This window comes from Phocoena sinus, chromosome 11, assembly GCF_008692025.1.
Source record: "Phocoena sinus isolate mPhoSin1 chromosome 11, mPhoSin1.pri, whole genome shotgun sequence".
Taxonomy (NCBI): Eukaryota; Metazoa; Chordata; class Mammalia; order Artiodactyla; family Phocoenidae; genus Phocoena; species Phocoena sinus.
In genome coordinates, this window is record NC_045773.1 from 55,996,105 (window position 1) to 56,011,753 (window position 15,649).

Consider the following 15,649-nt stretch of genomic DNA (forward strand, 5'->3'; position numbering starts at 1 on the left):
CAATTAAAAATATTTGAAAGATGCTTGTTTGAAGAAATCACAGTTGTCAAGATATACATTTCAAAGTCTCTAGTTCTTGGCTAAGACTATCCCATACTTTCATTTTAATTCCTCTGGGGAATGTAATAGTTCAATAAATTTTCAAAAGCTAAAGAAAAATAGGGCTGAAGTAAAAAAAACAAAATCAAGTAGATTTTTCTTATACAAGGAACATTCAGTATTAAAGAGTTGAATGTACAGTGTCAATTAAGAAAACTGAGCTTTTACACAGTTTTTACTATGTAAGCTGGACATGTGCCCCCTTGTTGAGATGTGGATAAGCAGGTTTCATTACGTTTAAAATTTAGAGGTGTGGAATTTTATACTGGGACGAAGAAGGTTGTGTTGGAAGTCAGTAGTTGGCAAATGTGATGAAGCTGAAGGTTATGATGATTTGAAAAATGTTACCCACAAAGGGCAGCAGTCAGTCACAGGACTGGATAGCTGAAAGGCAGCTTTGAACAGCAGCTTGTTAGAGTCAGGAAGTTCTCTGGCACCTGCTTCCTTGTGTGTGAAGTGAGCTCCCAGGTTGCTGCGTTTGTGTGAGAACGGGGTGAGGTGCCTGTCTAGCACATAGTACATGCTCAACCACCGTTATCTTTTTGTCTCGTCTGTCTTATTTCTTAGGGTTTTCATTTGGGGTGCTTTGGTGTTGCATCTCAGTGTTCAAGTAGCTTTATGAGTTCTTCGTACACAACTATATATATCATTAGGATTTTGCTTGTATGGTATTTAAAGCAAAATTTAACTAATTTATATTCCCAGCTGGTGGGAGGTAGAAGGGGAACAGTTTATAGGCTCAAAAATACCTGGATAAGTAAAGGTTAGCTGGAGCTCTGCTAAAGATCTGTGGATGACAACTGTCCAGTCTTACTTAAGCAATGATTTGTTCAAGTAGAATTTTAAAAATTTTAACACACTTTGAAGACTATAGCACTTTAATATAAATGAAGTGTAAAGTAACTGCCATTACTTTGTTATCCACAAGAGGGAGAGCTTATACTTAGTAATAATTTAGATTTTTATATCTGTAGTTTTCTATTCAGGTTGCCATTAAGGGCAAAAGAAAAAGATTAGACATATGTTAAACTAGGTGACCTAGTTTTTGGTGTCACCTAATTTATACGCAGTCTTCATTAAATTGAATTGGAAAATGTGTATTAGTGCTGCATTAACACCTCTATTTTAATTTTCTCTTATTTTATATGGGTAGCTATTTTGAATGATGCAATGTTTGATATTCCAGTATCCAAACACTGTCTTGAGTACTGTACTTGCTTTTCTCCAAGTCAGGTACTGATTTACAATCTTAAGCCACTGTTTTTAATCTGTATGATTCATATCATGACTGTCTGCATGAATTAGCACATGTACAGTGTTTACACTTAGCTGCTACGTAATGTGAGTAACTCTTTTTGGGAAGCATGCTGAATGCCCAGAATTGCACCAAGGAACCACTGACTCTTCACACTTCAGACAGTTCCTATGTGAGACACTCATTGTAGCACACGGCTCAGATGTTGACTGCCGAAGCAGAGGTGGTTAACTAATTTTTGTGAAGTAATTATTTCATACCTATCAAAAACCTGCAAAAATCCCTGCGTTTTTTAATAGACTACTGGTTAACAAATGACGTTACAACAGATTAAAACAAGTAGATTTTTCTCAAAAGCAGTATAAAGTTTATTCTCCTGCTCCTATTGAAAGAATTACAGTCTGAGTGGAATGGGAATATTTTGACAAAAAAGGAATTTCATAATTCAAAATAACTGTTTTTGAATATATCTGTTGTTTCCATAATTAGAATAAGATATTAGATTTAGATATGAAGAGTGTTATCCTTGTAGTTTGTTTAAAGGTTTTTGTTTATAGCTAGACAGAAATTGAAGCATGACGTGACATGTTTGTTTAATTTGATTTCATTATTACTAAAATTATACTAATATCTTTAAGAGGCAGTAGGAGTTGTTTGAACACTATGAGATCAGTTCTTAAATATGTGTTGAAGATTTTGACTTATTTAGTTGGCAACTAAGAACCTAAAAAAAATCATGAATATGCAAATAAGAATGCTTAATGGAAGATGAAACTCAATAAAATTAGGTTTAAAATAACTGATTTATAACTTTTCAGATAATTGAGGTAAAATGAGAGGTATTTGTGAAGTTTTTATTTCTGTTTCATATAATCCTCTCTCCAGCTCCTTTTCCCTTACCAGGAAATCAGCTGGCTCTTCATGTCTTGTGCTGTCATGTCACATTGGTTTAGAACCAACAATATGAGACAGCCCACTCAAACATAAAAGACTGGAATGCATGAAACCTAAATTTTATTTTAATGTGGGCTTCGGTGTACATTCAGAATTGATAACAGCATTTCAATTCACAACATCAGAACAGAATAATCAAAAGATAAATACAAATTCAAAATCCATCCATGAATGAATGTCACTTTATTTATTTATTTTTTTTTGCGGTACGCGGGCCTCTCACTGCTGTGGCCTCTCCTGCTGCGGAGCACAGGCTCCGGACACACAGGTTCAGCGGCCATGGCTCACGGGCCCAGCCGCTCAGCGACATGTGGGATCTTCCTGGACCGGGGCACGAACCTGTGTCCCCTGCATCGGCAGGCAGACTCTCGACCACTGCACCACCAGGGAAGCCCTATTCTTGATCAGATTTGCAAGTGAAGACCATATTCCTTACTATTAAATATATTAACGCCACTGCACATCATAGGCTATCTATCATAAAATCTCAGTCCTGAGGAGAGCACTATTAAACTCATCGGTTAGAATACTTTTTATAATACCCTTCTGTTTAATATAGTTCAGTTAATTGATAAAAATTAGGTCAGTGTTATTGTGAATAAGATTTTTTCACTTGTTATAATGCTCTATTTAAATATTTTAATTATTTAATGAGGACGTTTTATTTAATTTGTATTATTTCAAAACAATTTGAGCAGAAATGAAGATAAGCTCATTTCTATTTTAAAGTTATTCCCTTCTCTCCACAGAGAATAATAACCATTAACTTTTTTCTTTTAAAAAAACACAACCCTGTATTTCAGTGATAATATGCAAAGTGCATACTGGGAACTGAAGAGAGAAATGTCTAATTTACATCTGGTGACTCAAGTACAAGCTGAACTGCTAAGAAAGCTGAAAACCCCAACTGCAATCAAGAAAGGCAAGTCAGGGTTTGCCGGAAACCACTGATTCCAGCCAAACTGCTCAAAGAGCAACTCGTTATCGTATCTTATCGAAATCTCATCAAATGAGTTTGATAAGCCAAAGTATATGTAGTCTATTCACAGCCACCCATTCTCTGCTCTGGCTTCAGCCTCATACTGGTCAACTTCACACATAAAGGTGTTGCTGATGTGTGTTTCTTCAGTACTGTATTCTTTTCCCCTTGTGGCTTTTTTCTCAGCCAAGTGTTGCTTATGTGTTCAAGGCTGAGGTGTTAAGTTTGCTCTAGTTGACCTTTTACCACAACTACTTCATATATTAAAAAAAAAAAAGACACCAAAAGCTGCTTTCATTCCAGTGCTACAGAATATACCAAAGACGTAGCTCTTTAAATTGTTTTTAAAGAGAGAACTCTGATGCGTTATTTGGTTATTTTCATTTTTTGTAAACTTAATTTTTCTTTCCTTAAAGGACAGATTGTTTTGAATAGAGACTAGATGCTATATTCACTTAGCCCTTTCAACCAAACAAAAATTTTCATTGCTTTGCATATTTAACTGCTTGGCTGATTAAACCTTTTCTTGAGTTTTGTGTTAACTAGTAGTGGCTACTTTGCCAAAGCTATTTCTATACTGAGAAAAATCAGTGCGTTTGTACCTTTTATTACGTAATGATTGTATTCCTGTAAAGTTGTGTAATGTAAATTTGAATGCTGTAAACTTTATTTTTAAAGGAATGAGATGTGACTTTTTATTTTTTAAAAAATCATTAATTTAAAATTGTCATTTACACCTCAAATTGTCCCTAAAGAGGGCACAAGAGATTTTATAAATAGTTCTCCTCAGAAATGTTTCCTGTGGGGCGGGGGACGTTGCATGTTGGGACAGAAAGCTAAATTCAGAATTGCCTTTCTGTTTCTAGGGTTAGTTACTTATGAACCAGGCAAAACAATAAGGTACTTGGGCACACCCCAACTTAGTTTACGGTTCATTTTGTCCTCAGGTTTTCCAGTGGGGACATATGGGACAACTTTAAGTTGATGGTAGAAATAAGACCTCTCTTAAATGAGACTCATGGAGTAATTTTTCAGTGAGCCTCTTATATACTAAATAGAACTTCCAAAAAATAATTAAGGAGAAATGCTCTCTACTCATTTGGAAATGCTTATTGTCGTGTCGTTTCTGAGCTGGTGAATGATTGATCTTTGCTTTTAACCGTAAGTTTCTAGCACGTTTCCTACGACAGTGCCAGGCCTGGGGCCACCACTCTCCACAAAGAATTGAGTGCTTTGCGGAGTGGACAGAGATAAACCCAGGTCACCTTTTCTCTAGACCCACATGTCACCCTGTCCAGAAGCTGAGCACTGTCACCTCCTCCCAAGAAAAGGGGCAGTGAGCTTATTTTTTAATGTGGTTCAGTTTCTTTCTCCTTTAAAACTAGAGTCAGGCCTTGGTGGCACTTGGTATCCGTCCAGCGGGAGGGAAGCACACCCTTGCTTTGTGTTGTCTGTGGCTGAACAGCAGCTGGAGAGCAGTCTGTTTTCTAAGCCATTACATGTTACTAAACTCATTTTTTTTGCTTTTTTTTGACCTATATTGTGACCATAGCAGAATTTACATTTACCATTATATATATTTGACAAGAAATGAGATGATTTTATAGCTTTTAATTTAAATTGTTTTATCCATAAAAGCCTTTAATATATATCAAATTTCAGTTGGGTCTCACCAATTCACAATGTAGTTATTTCTGGAAAAATTTACTTTTGGACCACCTATGGAAAACAGATTTGACTAAGCTAAGGAATATTATATCTAACAAACAAAATTATTAAAACTTAAGAACAGCTTTCTTAGTCTCCACTGACACAAACATTCTGCAAGCCTTCTCCAGCCATATTAAGAGCCAGGAACAGGGTCTTTACTTGTATTTTAAGTGAATTGGTTTCCAGCTTTTTAAAATAGGAATTTCCTCATGTTCACTATGATATGGGTGGGACAAGATTCCTGTGTCCATTTTGCAGACGAGAGAAGTGACACCTGGAGCAGTCAAGTGTCACCCTGTCAGTAAATAGCGGATCCAGGATTAGAACTGAGATCATCTGTCAACTTCAAGTCACACTGCCACAGTGATCGCACTAACTTGGAAATGTCCATTTCCAGTTCTAGAATCAACCAAATTAACAAAGTGTTTGTTTACTGTTTTGTGATCATAAATACCAGGACAGCTGATGCTTAGCCTGTGCTTTCTTTTCAGCTTGTGCCCCAGCAGGATGCATGGAAGACCTTGGGAAAGACAGCACAAAGCTGCACTTGATGAATTTTACTGCAACATACAAAAGACAGGCCCCTCTCTCACCAAATGGCAAAACTCTTTGTCATGCCACGTCTTCCCCTTTACCAGGAGATGCAAAGGTTTTATCAGAGAAAGCAGCTCTCCAGTCATGGACAGATCATGAGCGATCCATTCCTCACGATGGCACAAACTTTCAGGAACACAATTCTTATGGCAGAAATTCTCTGGAAGATAATTCTTGGGTATTCCCAAGCCCTCCTAAATCAAGTGAGACAACATTTGGGGAAACTAAAAATAAACCTTTGGCTTTACCCAACCTGCCACCACTGCATTACTTGGATCAACATAATCAAAACTGCCATTATAAAAATTAATTATGAAGAGATTTATGATGTTCTCACGAGGTTGCTGTATCTCCCTCAGTGGTTTTCTTGGGAAATCATTAACAAACTGAAAGCAGATTTTGATTAAACTTTTGCAGAGTTCTTCAGTATTTACATTTGCACATAATGTACCATATTATGTAGTTGATTGTTCAGTATGAAAGAACACCCTCCAGCTCCATATTCTGGCTAAGAATCAGATATGTGTTACTAATTAATAAACCTAAGGTGTTTCACAATGACAACTCTACCTTTGATGATAATTGTACATTTCTGCCCCTCACATGAAGAATGGAATTGAAAGTTTTCAGACACGGTTTTACAAAGCATGTGAAATGCCTAACTCATAAAAATAAAGGAGACCATTGTTCTCAGAGAAAAAGCATGTTAATTTGCATAAAGGAGTAAAATGGCAATGTGACTTAGGTTATATTTCTGCTGACCTTACAACGCGTAAGGATAAGGAAATTACAGTGGAACAATATTATCTGGGTTACTGCATCTATATGTGCTATTGTGTCTCAAAGTATAAGATTTAAAGTCATTTTATAATCACGATGTTGATAAAATTTAAAGTACAATTTGGATTTTAAGACTTGAAATCTCGTTGAAGCCAACTCTGTCCTGGTACATCCAAGTCTTAATTGAAAAAAAGTGATGAAATAGTTGGAAAACTATGTGGTGTGTGAATAAACTATTACAGTCATATACATCATCCAGTTAGAAGTAGGAATAGTATCACAAAGGCTTCAGTCTAATCTGTCCTTCAGTGCTATAGTGAAAATCCCAATGGGTGTGTAACTGTATAAAGCCGTTTTCTTCAAAGGGTCTACACCTGCTTGTTACGTAGAGCAGCTTATTAACTGGTTAAACTTTGTTTTGAAATGTAATGATTTTACTTATTGAGAAAGTGGTTTTCAATTAATTAGAATCCTAGAAACCAAATTCTGTGCTGTATTGATATATGATAACAGTATAATCATGAAATGTCCCCCAACGCTTTGATTCTAAGAGCCTATCATTTATAAACAAGTAACAAGGATAGCTTCATACGGAAATTTCTCTGTATTCTTTCAGGGTGGTGGTATTAAGAATATTAGTAATACATGTCTCCGTTCCTACATCTTTTGCCTGAGATAAAGCATTTCATGTAGAAGGCCTTTATCCTTTTTGATAGACAGTTGCAAACACCTTGGACTCAAGAATATTTCACATCTCTTCTACATTAACTGAATAGCATACATATATAAACAGTGTTCACCATTCACCAGATATTTGTCTTTCTATTATCTTACTCACTTACTCAAGCTTGTCTGTGATTAATGGAGTTGGTGTCAGATGCTGGAATTTATTCTAACCAATGAACACAGCTGACTCGAGGGAGTACAATCTCCTGCCAAGTAATAGAACAAAACCCAATATGCATAAAACAAATACAAGACCCCAGGCTTTAGCTGAAGGAAGCAACTACCTGTGTAATAACAAAGCAGCAGAAACTATTTGTCATGTGGCTGCATGGGCTGTACATTATATCTGATCTCTAATGTAGCTTACTGGTTTGCCTTTTTTAAAACCAAGATTGAGTATTTTCCTTTGTAAAGAAAATAAGTCATATGACATAATGGCTTGATTAATGTTTTGAACAATGCCAAGACATTACTTAAAATAAATTATTTTTGTTTGAAATTGAAGTGGAAATATTGTCCTTGCCTAAATATTCCAGGGTCATGTACTAATTATAGGTTGTTAATCTGATTCATGTAACAGACATTTGTCTTGTTAAACCAACTTCTGAATGGAGACAATGCTTTTGCATCTAAACAATAGGGTAGCTATCAAACAGGTATGCTAGATGTTCTTGACAGTTTAGAGTGCTAAACAAATGATGTAAAACGATTTAGGAAAGGGTAACCAAAAGAAATTTTCCCAGTCATAAATTTTTAAATGTATTTTATGATCATTTCTGTTATTGGTAAGATTCAAAGAGAAGTGAGAGAATGGCCCATTTGTAGCTTATTTAAAATGGAAAATTTTGTTGACTTGTTTCATACTAGTTGAAGCTTGCTCCAAAGGACTTCCCTTGAAAATTTCTTTAACCTCCAGATTTTCATAAGGATAACCCAATTCAGCACATCCATAACTCAACAGAGTGAAAAGAACACGGATAACAACAACAAAAGCCTCTCAATCCTCCCCATTAGCTAAAATAGCAGTTACATCTTCTCTAAAAGGAAACTGATGTTCTGCTAAAGTGGAACCTAATTCATAACTAGAGCAGGGATGTACCTCTGTGGAACACAAGAACCAAAGTAGAGGGGAGAGTTCAGGCTTCAAGCACTAAAGGACTGAATCCTGTGAAAACAGTCATGGTCTCATGCAGAAACGCTGTCTTGGAGAAGGCAGATCGTACGGGTAGAAGATCTGTGGCCTGTAACTGAACAGGAGAGGGTCAGCAGAGGTGCAGGGGTACCAGCCAGAGGAAGAGCCGAGTGGACGGGGATGGATTCCCCAGAGTACCATGCATGCAGTGGACATTTTTATACTCTATAACCTAGTCTGTCTAGCACTTGTGGGGAAGCAACATCTACATAGATGAGTTTTCCACATAAAAATGAAGCTGGCCCCTCTAATTCTAATTAAAATAATTATAAAGTAACCACAAGTTGTATATTTTTAGTAGCTTTTTAAAGTAACCATTTTGCCCTTTCCTCACTTAAGTCATTGAAAACAAGCTAATTCCTGTGCTCTAGGAAATCAAAAGGCCCCCAGAGAGCGTGGGCTTGTTTACCCCCATGCCGTGTGTTCTCTGTGGCTGTATCTTCTTTGCTTGTCTGCTCCTGCTGTCTCCCTCCTTTTGATCTGTATACCTGGAAAATGTGGTCTCTCTGGGTTTCAAGTAAGAGTCAAGTAGTTCCTTTGAGTGGTCTACTCAAGAGCAAAGTGTGGAACTTGAACATCGCATGGTTCTTTAGGGTCCTATTCACTTTTAACTCGATGGCCTAAGTTAAATCTTGTCCTAGTAGGCAGGAATTTCTATTTGTGATTTTAATAAAAACTATGTAAATACATAAAAACTTTACTTACCTGGAAACTAGTTGCAATGGCTATGGTGAAGAGTTAACAGCTCATAGGAAAAAAAGCAACTTTTAATATAAAAGCTGAACCTGGGATCAAATTATTACATCGGGACAGAAATTTTTTACACTAGTTCCTGAAACCACTACTATGTTACAAAATGGTCATTCATCCTTATAAAGAAGACTTTTTAAAAGATTAAAATATTTTCAGTAGCAGAATTAACAGGTCAAGGAATGCCACTACATTTTAGGAAATTTTCTATTAAAGATATAAGTAAAACTAATTCATGTACAAGCACTTATCTCCTCATCTATGTTTCCAAATAAGCCTTTACTTCTACTAATAACCATTAAAGCGCATTTACCACGTCCAAGACTCCAAGTATGTCCAAGTACATACTCTACTTACCTACTCAGTTAATCCTCAGTGGTGGAGCCAGGTTCATGACCATCCTGCTATACTGCCAAGTTATTAACTCCTTTGAAGGCTGTCCATTCCTGCTTTCCTTTAGTTACTTCTGGCCCCATGATTAGTCTATAGATTGAAGAGTAAGATTCATGTGGAAGCCTAAAGACTGGTATCACTGTTAGAGAACTATAGCTGTTCTCTATATGAAAAACCCCATTACAACCCAGGCAAACCATGTCCCATTTCCCTGCTTATTCCTATGCCATTCAATAAACTCAACTTTGAAGTTTAAAAAAAAATATTTATTTTAGATAAAATTATTTCCATAATTAAGGATAAACCCATTATGCCCAGGTAAACCATGTGCCAATTCCCCACTTACTCCTATCCCATTCAATAAACTCAACTTTGAAGTTTAAAAAAAACCTTTATTTCAGATAAAATTATTTCCATAATTAAGGATAAAGCAAACACTTCTTTGAGTCCATCATTTCAGGTGACTGATTTCCACGAACATTGGCATTACTGAGTATCATTTGAATATTTGCCTACATGCTTGTGGGAAGCTTCTGCAGCCTTTTCTTGGTAGGAATTCCAGTTTTTCTGAATTCTTCCCTTTCCTTCAGGTATTCCATTTTGCATTCTTCATAAAAGGCTGGATCATTATAGCTATGAGAAAGAAAATGAAAATCTTTTAAAGTGAATCACTTTGTAAGCATATAAGCTTATTTCAACAATAAATTCAGACATCCGGTTCATCAGGCACAACCTTTAGAAGCAGGCTTTTAGTAATGGTCATAAATTCATTGTAAACATTAGGCTACCAAATTAAAGGAAAAAAAGACCTAATGGTTCTTTTCTGAATACCAATGTCCCAGGATAGGACAATGGGAAGTAAGGACACCCATCCTCAGGTATCCACGAGAGCAGACAAGACTGCATCACAATTATGTACACAAAGTACTACGGCAGTTGTGGCCCGAAACATGGGGCAGAGTGGAAAAAGGGGAGCTGTCGGGGAGACGTTTGAGTTGCATTTTGAAGGACCAACAGAAACCCACATAGAAGGCACATGTGGAAAATCCCACAGATGAGGAAAAACTGTGATGCATGAAGAAGTACAAGTAGATTAGTACCACCATAGCAGATCATGTGCAGGAGAAAGGGCATGAGATGCTGGAATGGGGAGGGCCAAATCATGGCGATTCATTCATGCCCCACTGAGAAGTCAAATCTACCCTGAACGGGCACTATTCACAAAGCAACTGTAAGATCAGTTCTGTGCCTTAGATCGGGGGCCCCCAACCCCTGGGCCACGGGCCGGTACTGGTCTGCGGCCTGTTAGGAACTGGTCTGCACAGCAGGAGGTAAGCAACGGGCAAGGAGCAAAGCTTCATCTGCCGCTCCCCATCGCTCGCATTACCGCCTGAACCATCCCCTCCCCGCCCCCACCGTGGAAAAACTCTTCCTCGAAACTGGTCCCTCGTGCCAAAAAGGTTGGGACCACTGCCTTAGATGACTCTGACAGCATGTGGCAGATAGGCTAAAGGTGGGCAGCAAGGGTGTCCAATAAATAAGCTATTACAATAATCCAGACAAGAAATGAGGAGGACCTAAGCCAAAGGAAGCACAGTTCTGATGAAAAGGATGAAGTGGATCTGGGGGAGAATGAGGAGATGAAATCAACAGGAGATCAGGAAGATTCTAGATCCAAGACAACTATAATTCACAAAGACACGAGGCAGGAGTCAAAGGAGCTCAGTTCGGTTTCGGACCGGCAAAGGCAAGTGGAGACATGGCATGACCCATAGGAAGCAGCTGAATTCCACGGGTGCAAACTGAGCTTTCTCAGATTTAAAACGGAGAAGAGAACCTGGGGAACCAGCTTTAAGGAAGAGGTTAAGGAAGAAAAGGTGGAGAAGAAATAGGTAGAGATGCCGAGGAGACAGGGAAGAGCTTAAAGAGGGAAGCCAGATGGAAGGGACTTCCAAGGGCTTCCAGAGAGGGGTCAAGTATCAGAGAAAAGATGGAACCTCCGGGAAAAGCAGTTCCAGTGTCGTGAGGGCAGAAGCCAGACGGCAGTTTACTGAAGGATGAGTGAGAAGAGACGGGGAGAAATAATAGAACACAAAACTGACTCAGGGTGTCACCAGGCGGAGATGAGAGAGGGTAGTGGTTCCACCCATGGAATGTTGACAGTAAGTAAAGCAGAGCCCCCACTCAAGCAAAGACAAAAAAGCAGTATTTCTTAGAGTATGTTGAGACTTGAGGTCAAGTAGAATTCTTCCTAATAGCTCTCATTTCTTTCCCACAAATGTCAGTCACTCCTCTTGGTTTGCTCCCCTCTCTTCTAAGCAGTTACAGCCTCCCCCTGCCCCCCAGGATGGACTGGGACCTGTTATCTTCTCCATCTCTAGGGGGCGAGAGATGGCAGGATATGCCAATGATTAATATCCAGATAACAAAAGCTAACAAATAACACAGACAAACTTTTAAAAAGAGCTAACAATTACTGAGTACATAGTATCTCCTATGTGCCAGCGCTGGGGTGACGTGTTTCCACGTGAGGAAGAATCACCCCACCTGACAGTGAGGACCCTGCATGGGTTGCAGGGGGAGCTACGCCCCGGGGTACCCAGGAGACACCAGCTCGCTGCCTTCCCCACGGTCCCTGCTCCTGGCTCCAGTGCTGCCCTGTCCCAACTAAGAATAATGAGTCCCTATGATATGATGACTGAAACCGAGGTGTCAAAATCCTTCAATCAATGTACAAAAGGGAATTTAACAAATTCAGTCACACAAATGTGAAAGAGGTTCATCTATTCATTCAACATCTCTTGGCAGCTCTAGGGACCAGAACTCTTACTTCTCCACAGTTAAACACTTAGTGCAGGTCTGGGCTTATAAAAAAGAGCAGCTATTAGAATTGTTTATTGACTTGAGCAAAGACATGCGGACTTGGAGTATGTTTCCTCATCTATAAATGTAAAGGTTCAGTATTCTGAAAGAGTCTATAAACTCATGTGTACATTATTTGTTATCGAAAACAATTTAAGATTCAGATAATCACCACATTTTATGTAATTGCCTAAGAAGTATCAAACAATCCTGACATAGATGCTTCACAGGCTAGGGGAGCAGAGTACAGAAGGAAGTAAGGGTTCGCCAAAACTAAGATCTCACGGACAACTACCAACTCCCTACTCACTAAAGCACTATATCCACAACACTGCCTGTCAATAATGTGGGTGATAAAACATGTGGGGAGATGAGCAGAAAGCAGCTGCATTCAAAGACCTCTGCATATTTTTACTTTAAGATTCAAGGAACTACAACAGAATATCAGTGAACATGATATTTAAGAATTATTTTTCAAAGTAATTTAACTTCAGAAATCTAAATTTACCTTTGTAGCCTTCATTTGATTTATTGCAACTCTCCTAGAAGTTAAATTACATTAGTCCAAAAGATCCCAAGGCTGGCAAAAGTACCTTTTCATTAGAAGAGATAAACATATTCTATTTTCTGTTCATGAAAAGGAATTTATTAAATCATATGAAAAATCATGTATTTTAATCAGATAAAATGCTGACAAACACACAAAACTTGAAAAGACCCTTCATAAATATGTTGTATCGTTTTTCTTAGAAGAATCTTTAACAAATTAAAATTTTAGACTCAGCCAACTATATGACAAATTTGGTGGGGAGAAGTAGAGATTACATGTAATGAGTTAAATAACATACTCTTATCTACTACACATACTACACACACACATTATACACAGGAGCACAAACGCTGAGGTAACTACTTACTAAGCAGTTAGACATTCTTTCAATGCAGAATTTTCTTTGCGGCATTTTACTACCATAAGGATTCCAGAGTCCTTGCAACATTTAGTGAAATCTGAAATAAAAAATTTGGAAGAAAAAAAATGACTTGTAATTTCATCACTGTAATCGTTAACAGCTCTAAAATATTCACTCATTTAACATCTATTACCTAGACTGTGCTTGGCTCACAGGACATGCTCCACGAAAGACGTGTACATGGATAAAAGGCAGATTAAAAGTCCTTTACTCTGTAGATTTGAAAGGGGCAGAGGAGACCTCTGAGGTGAAGAGTGAAGGGACTTCACAGAGGCAGAATGTAGAGAGTAAGTAGGATTTCTAATTCAGACAGACTTCATTGTACTGCATTTTACTACTGTGCAGACACTGCATTTTTTTTACAAATTGAAGGTTTGTGGCAATACTCCTTCAAGCAAGTCTATCGGCACCATTTTTCCAACAGCATTTCCTCACTTCATGTCTCTGTGTCATATTTTGATAATTCTTGAAATATTTCAAACTTTTTCAGTATTAATATAATTGTTACGGTGACCTGTGATCAGTGATCTTTGATGTTACTATTGTAACTGCCAACACAGAGAAGATAGCCAGAGAACTGGAATTGGAAGTGGAGCCTGACAATGGGACTGAATTGCCGCATCTCCTGATAAGACTTGAACAGAGGGGAAGTCGCTTTTTATGGATGAGCAAAGACAGTGGTCTTGAGATGGAGTCTACTCCTGGTGAAGATGCTATAAAACTTGTTGAAATGACAACAAAGGACTTAGAATATTATATAAACTTAGTTGATAAGGCAGCAGCAGGGTTTGAGTGGACTAACTCCAGTTTTGAAAGCAGTTCTACTGTGGGCAAAATGCTATCACACAGCACTGCAGGCTGCAGAGCAATCATTCATGAAAGGAAGAGTCCTTCGATGCAACAAACTTCATTGTTGTCTTATTTTAAGAAATTCACCCCAACCTTCAGCAACCCCACCCTGATCAGTCAGCAGCCACCAACATCAGAGCCAGATCCTCCATCAGCAAAAAGATTACGACTCACTGAAGGCTCAAATGATGGTTAGATTTTTTAGCAATAAACTATTGTTTAGTTAAGGCATGTACATTCTTTTTTTGGACATAAGGCTATTGCACACTTTAATATAGTGTGAACATAACTTTTGTTTTTTTTTTTTTTTTTTTTTTTTTGTTGAACATAACTTTTAAATGCACCAGGAGACCAATGAATTCGTGTGACTCACTCTATTATGATATTTACTGTATTGTAGTGGTCTGAAACCAAACCTGCAGCATCTCCAAGGTCTCCCTACAGAGAAAAAGAGTATATTCTATGGATGAACAACAAGGTTCTACTGTATAACACAGAGAACTATATTCAAAATCCTGTGATAAACCATAATGGAAAAGAATATTAAAAAAAGAATGTATATATATGTGTAACTGAATCACTTTGCTGTACAGCAGAAGTTAACACATTGTAAATCAACTATACTTCAATTTAAAAAAAAAAAAGAGTATATTCTAGAAGAGATGAATAGGAAGAGTAAAAGGGGAGTTGTGTCCAGACACAGGCCTCTGGGGGCCAGTTTCTGTGTGTCTTCTGATGGCATCAAGTTACCCTCTTTCTTTCACACAACCTGCCATGGTCCTTCACTTCTGATAATAGGGCTCCCATCCCATTCCTGAGTCAACTCTGAAATGCCCCAGAAAATCCAAACGGCTTTCTATCACATTTCCATTCTGGTAGTTTCCCTTTTAAATTGTACTGGCCCCTTGGCATCCTGCCTTCTCAGGACCACCAACCCAGAAAACCCAGGTGCCAGAGGCCAGCCACAGTGGGGCCCTCTGCTTCTCTACTGCGTCTGCTTTGGGTCAGACCAGGTCCCTCCTCAGGACAGTGTGTGGGGTTCCCCTGCTTGGGCAGCAACTCTCCTGAACTCTTCTGGTCCTTCTCCTACCCACTGGGGGTTCTAGTCCCAGCCCCGGCCGCCTCCAGTCTGTAACCAACCATGTCCATGTCAGACCTTAAAATATGACATCATCCTCACAGAGAAGCTGGAGAATAGCTTTTATAACTCTTTTAGTACAAAATTATCAGGATTCCCCTCTTTGCTTGAGCTCTGTATTACCCTTTCAGCTACTAAGAAATAAAATTTATAATCATCTTAAAGCAAGCAGGTAATTTCAGGAGTCTCCATGAAGACACAAAATGTGTAACAAAAGTGAAATTTTAAACCACAAGCAAACTGAAAATGATTGAGATTTGTAAATGCACAAGAAACTCCTTCGAGGGGCTGTGCCAGACCAAGAGGCCTATGGCACGGACGTCCAAGTCCACTGCACAGTCTGCAGGATGAGGGGAGATGGGAGTGAGGACAGCTGATGTGGGAGAAGACCTGACTT

At 38.3% G+C, this 15,649-nt stretch overlaps 2 protein-coding genes across 4 annotated transcripts in view; one reads left to right on the top strand and one right to left on the bottom strand.

The window, feature by feature from the left end:
* The window catches only part of AZI2 (5-azacytidine induced 2), a 43,514-nt gene extending 35,913 nt beyond the window's left edge, over window positions 1–7,601 (top strand). The window contains exons 7-8 of the mRNA XM_032647902.1: window positions 3,112–3,230; window positions 5,489–7,601. Of these exons, the coding sequence (XP_032503793.1) occupies window positions 3,112–3,230; window positions 5,489–5,901 (532 nt within the window). The 3' untranslated portion in view covers window positions 5,902–7,601. The remainder of the gene's footprint in view (window positions 1–3,111; window positions 3,231–5,488) is intronic.
* Window positions 7,602–9,803: 2,202 nt separating this feature from the next.
* The window catches only part of CMC1 (C-X9-C motif containing 1), a 79,275-nt gene continuing 73,429 nt past the window's right edge, over window positions 9,804–15,649 (bottom strand). For all 3 annotated transcript variants that reach the window (XM_032647908.1, XM_032647907.1, XM_032647906.1), the window contains exons 3-4: window positions 13,212–13,302; window positions 9,804–10,065 (exon numbers count right to left, since the gene is read on the bottom strand). In XM_032647908.1, coding sequence (XP_032503799.1) covers window positions 9,945–10,065; window positions 13,212–13,302 — 212 coding nt within the window. In that variant the 3' untranslated portion in view covers window positions 9,804–9,944. The remainder of the gene's footprint in view (window positions 10,066–13,211; window positions 13,303–15,649) is intronic.